The sequence below is a fragment of the Lagenorhynchus albirostris genome, chromosome 3 (assembly GCF_949774975.1).
Source record: "Lagenorhynchus albirostris chromosome 3, mLagAlb1.1, whole genome shotgun sequence".
Classification (NCBI taxonomy): Eukaryota; Metazoa; Chordata; class Mammalia; order Artiodactyla; family Delphinidae; genus Lagenorhynchus; species Lagenorhynchus albirostris.
In genome coordinates, this window is record NC_083097.1 from 166,297,996 (window position 1) to 166,302,682 (window position 4,687).

The window sequence follows — 4,687 nt, forward strand, 5'->3', positions numbered from 1 at the left end:
CAACTAAGCCCGTGCGCCACAACTACTGAGCCTGTGTGACACAACTACTAAAGCCTGCGTGCCTAGAGCCCGCGCTCCGCAACAAGAGAAGCCACCGCGATGAGAAGGCCGCACAGTGTAACGAAGAGCAGCCACTGCTCACCGCAACTAGAGAAAGCCCGCGTGCAGCAATGAAGACCCAACGCAGCCAAAGATAAATTTAAAAATAAATAAATAAATAAAAGAAAATAATTTTTTAAAAAAAGAACCACTTAAGTGTAATCTACGTGTTGAACATCCTTTTCACCTGCACTTTAAGTATAGACAATCAACAAACAATAAATCAAGCCCTGACTTGTAACATTTGCCACTTCCTGTAGTGTAAATGCTCTCACCATGGCCGATTTTAACCCATTATTGACCGGGGATGTATTAATGCCACAGGTGTTAGTTTCTGCAAAAATCCCCCGGTCAATAGTGTGTTAAGTTACTAGTGTGGTGACACAGAACACAGAGTTAGCAAGCAGTGTCCTGCAAAATGGCATTATCCAGTATTTCCACCACCAGACACAGTATAGGTAAAACATCTCACGAGCACAGATAATAGTAACACGGGAATAATAAAATCCCTAAGGCACAGGGGAGTTATATAAATCTCAAGATAACTCACATTGTCTGGTATATAGTAAATGCTCAATATACAGAAGTCATAACATATATAAATACTTTATTATCTAACATCACGTACCACCTCACACCTTCCCATATGCCCCAGTTACACAGGGTCACACACAGTCACAGTGTCAAGCCAGCGTACTAGACCGTCAGCTTGGCAAAAGCTGGGGGGTTTGTCTTGTCCTATTCATGGCTGTGTTCCCAACACCTAAAACAGTGCCTGATAAAATTTGCATGAATGAGTAAAGCTCACACAACATAGTTACTTGGACTCCCACAAGCTAGCCCCATGAGTACCATGCGGCGGCGGGCGGGGGGAGGGTACTGGGAATGAGTCTCTATTTCTCACATATTAACATAAATAAGGATGGAGGGGAGGTCTTTTTTATTTGATGTTTCTCTAGCCCTGCACAGTGCCTGGCACGGAGCAGAAGCTCAATAAATATAAGTTGAATGGATTAATATAATGTACACTGTCTGAGCTCAGGCTCAGAATAAATACCAAGTGACAGAGGGACCCGGAGAGTCCTGGAAGAGGGGCTCAGCAGCAAGGACCCCGGCCCAGCCCAGTGAGGTAGAGTAGCTAGACCCCATCACCAGGGGCCCCAAGAAAGGAAGGCAAGATTCAGTCTTGGTCCAGAGGGTGGCACCTAGGCCTGGGGGTCACGTCAGCTGTGTCAAGGAGAGTCCAGTGGGGACTTGGGTGTTCACACGTGGAAGAGGCCCAAGACCGTGGCGTCCGCTGAGAGCTGCCAGGCGCGAGGCTCCCGGACCGCGAGGTGCAGGTGGACGCTCAGGCGCTGTCCGGCATCCAGGTGCAACAGGCCGCTCCGGAAACCAGCCACTGAGTTCCCCGAGGATGGGGGTGGCAGGTCCAAGGTCAGGGCCAGGGCAGCGGCCCCAGCTTGGAGAGGCCGCAGGTTCAGGGCCACAGAGACGGAGCCGGAGCTGTTGCCGTTGCTGGCCATTGCACGCTTCAGCGCCAAGTGCAAGAAAACATAGTAGACTCCGGCCTGGGCCACCACCACCTCGTGCGTGTGCTTGTCATAGCTCACACCGGGTGCCAGGGTCACACCTGTCATCCCCCGCTCGCTGCACCAGTGCAGGGGCCCTTCGGTCAGCTGCACTGTGGGAGGAAGACGCAGGGCATGCTTAGCATGGGGGCATCGCTAAGGGTTGAGGTCGCAGCCCTGGGGAGGGGAGGAGGGCCTCTGAGGGAGAGAGGACAAGAGGGAAAAGTGGGGAGGGGGGTATGAGAAAGGTAAGGGGACTCGGAGAGGGTCTCAGAAAGAGGGGGGGCTGGGGGAGGGGAAGGGGGGATAGAAGAAAGGAAAGGATTCCGAGGGAGGGGGAAGACTCTCTGGAAGAGGGAGATTGAGGAAGTGGAGGGGGACAGACTTCCAGGAACCAGGAGGAGGAGGAAATGTAATGCCAAAAAGGAAGAGGGGGGCTTCCCTGGTGGCGCAGTGGTTGGGAGTCTGCCTGTCGATGCAGGGGACACGGGTTCGTGCCCTGGTCCGGGAAGATCCCACATGCCGCGGAGTGGCTAGGCCCGTGAGCCATGGCCGCTGAGCCTGCGCGTCTGGAGCCTGTGCTCCCCAACGGGAGAGGCCACAACAGTGAGAGGCCCGCGTACCGCAAAAAAAAAAAAAAAAAAAAAATTAAAAAAAAAAAGGATGATGGAGGGGGATAGGGGGCTCCTAGGAATGGAAGGATGGGGTTTATAGAGGGAGGAGAGGGGGATAGGGGGCAGAGTTAGCATAGAATGAAGGAAAGGACTCAGAGTGGGAGGGGGGGAAAGACGAGGGGGGATGGAGAAGGGGAAGGGGGGAGGAAGGGGGAGGTTGTGGGGGAAGGAGGAAAAATCCTAGAGGAAACATAAAGGGAGGGAGGAGGGGGTGGAGGGTGAAGGAGGAGGGACTCCAAGGAGAGGAGAGGATGGGGAGAAGGTCTTAAGAGAGAAGGCAAGGAGGTGGCAGGAGAGACTGGAAGGGGGAGGGAAAGGGGTGGGAAGAAGAGTCCCCAGAAAGGGGAGGGGAGCGGGGGAGGGTCTCCGGAGGAAGGACGAGGAGGGGAGTCTGGAAGGGGGAGGGGCAGAGGAAGGAGGTAGAGAGGAGAGTCTCCAGAAGAGGGAGGAGGAGGGTCTCGGGAAGAGGGAGCGGAAGTGAACGGGAAAGACGGTTTCCAGAAGGGAGGAAGGGAGACAGGGCTGGGAAGGAGGGGTCCGTCTCTCCCAGAGCCCAGTGGGAGAGACCCTACCAGGCTGAGATTTGCGGCATCCAGCCCCAGCTCTGAGAGGGCGGGGTCTGAGGTGGGCACAGATGGGGGTCAGAGGAGGAGGAGACCCAGAGAGGGGCTGACGCGGTTCTAAGAAGGGAGGGGACACTTTTCACAGAAGGGAGGGGAAGAGGGTCGGATTGGGTCACAGAGGAGGCCTCCCTCTCCTGGGGCTCTCCCTCTTAGTGCACCCTCCCCCTGTCGGGGGGAATCACTCACCTCCGTCGGCCACCACCAGCTGCGCGAACACGCCCTGCCGAGAGAGGACAAACGGAAAGTGGGTGGAGGTCCCCCCTCCCGCACCCGCAGCCCTCTGGAAAGTGGAGTGCCCGGGATCTGCGCGAGTCTTGAGCCTACGCTCCCTTCCCTTCCCGCTGCAAAAGAGCGCGCGCGCTGCCCCAGCCCTACTGTGTGCAAGGACAGAACCCCGAGGACTCAGGAGGGAAAAGAGGAGAGAGTCCCTCCAGGGGGCTTGGCACTGGGGGGTCTTGAGAGAGAAAGGGGATACCCCAAGGGTCCGGGAGAAAACCTAGGTTCTCCGCGAGTTACGAAAGAAAGGGGGAGCCCCCTCAGTGGTTCGAGATAAAATGTCCCTCGGGGTCCGCGATGGAGAAAGTGCTCCCCTCTGGGGTCCCGGGATGAGATGGGGTCTCACGGGGGTGCGGGACGAGAAGGGTGCCCCCCGAAGTCCTGGATAAAGAAGCGGTGCCCTCGGAGGTCCAAGAGGGACGATGGGGGTCCCTCCACCATCGGCCTGGGATGCAGAAAGGACCTCGGGGTGGAGGGGGAGCGAATGGAGAAGGGGTCCCGGAACTGGGTAGGGGTCTCTCCCGGGGTCCAGATCGGGCCGCATCTCACCTGCGGAGAGTCGGGGAGGCGGGTGCGGGCGTCGGGCATCAGCTCCAGGCCCTCCGGGAGTCTCGGGCTGCGCGCAGAGCCGGGGACCTGCGATGCAGGAGCCCCGGGCGCGGCCCAGGCGCGCACCAGGCAGGCGGCGCAGGCGGCAGCGAGCAGCAGCAGCGCGGCGCTCAGGGCCCAGGGCAGCGGGTGGCAGGAGCGGCCCGAGGGCGCGAGCGGCCGCTGAGCTTCGGGATCCGGGGCGGCGTGGGTGCTGGAGGGCATGGCCGGCTGCGGGCGGCTGCGGTCCGAGGCCGCTGCACCGCGCTTTATATAAAATCCCGAAGCCCCGCTTTCCGGGGTGTGGCCCGTGGGGATCCCAGAGATCCGCCCGGTAGGTTGGTTCCCGCCCGCCCCGCCTCCTCCACGTTCTGTCCGAACTTTCCCTAACTTTCTCTTCCCCGGATCTCTCCCTCTCTCCATCTCCTTTTCTCACTCTCTCTCTCTCCCTCCCTCCCTCCCTCCCTCCCTCTCTCTCTCTCTCTCTCTCTCTCTCCCTCCCTCCAAGCTCTGCCCCACCGACCCTCTTTCTTCCTAATTATCTCTCTTGTGTCTCCCCGCTTATCTATCTCTGCGCCTCTCTGCTTCTCTGCCTCTTTCCCCAATTTCTTATCACTCCCTAGCTCCCCAGCACTGGGGCCCCTCCAGGGCTCTCCTAAACCCGGCACATCTTCAGAGGGGTCAGAAGATAGCCAGGCCTCAGCCCCCTTCTCCTGTGGAGCATAAGTCCTCCCAGTGGAACCCTAAGTGCCCTGCTCAGCCCTCCCCCTCCCCTCCCTCTTTTGCCCCAGGACCCCTGGACCTTCCCTGGCCTGCCCCCGCCCACCCACCTAGACGCTTCCCATCAGGGGCCCCCTGG

The 4,687-nt window shown here is 58.5% G+C and overlaps 1 protein-coding gene across 1 annotated transcript; it reads right to left on the reverse strand.

The window, feature by feature from the left end:
* Positions 1–704: 704 nt before the first annotated feature.
* On the reverse strand, positions 705–4,053 carry TNFSF9 (TNF superfamily member 9). The gene is made up of 3 exons (XM_060146715.1): positions 3,790–4,053; positions 3,151–3,184; positions 705–1,780 (listed from the first exon to the last, which is right to left on the reverse strand). Exons 1-3 carry the CDS (start codon positions 4,051–4,053, stop codon positions 1,362–1,364), a joined length of 717 nt encoding a protein of 238 aa, XP_060002698.1. The 3' UTR covers positions 705–1,361.
* Positions 4,054–4,687: the final 634 nt, after the last annotated feature.

Coding starts and splice junctions, on each gene's coding strand:
- TNFSF9 (XM_060146715.1), bottom strand. CDS start 4,053: ATGCCCTCCAGCACCCACGCCGCCCCGGATCCCGAAGCTCAGCGGCCG. Junction 3,185..3,789: donor GCCTCCCCGACTCTCCGCAG/GTGAGATGCGGC, acceptor CTCTCTCGGCAG/GGCGTGTTCGCGCAGCTGGT. Junction 1,781..3,150: donor GCTGGTGGTGGCCGACGGAG/GTGAGTGATTCC, acceptor TTCCTCCCACAG/TGCAGCTGACCGAAGGGCCC.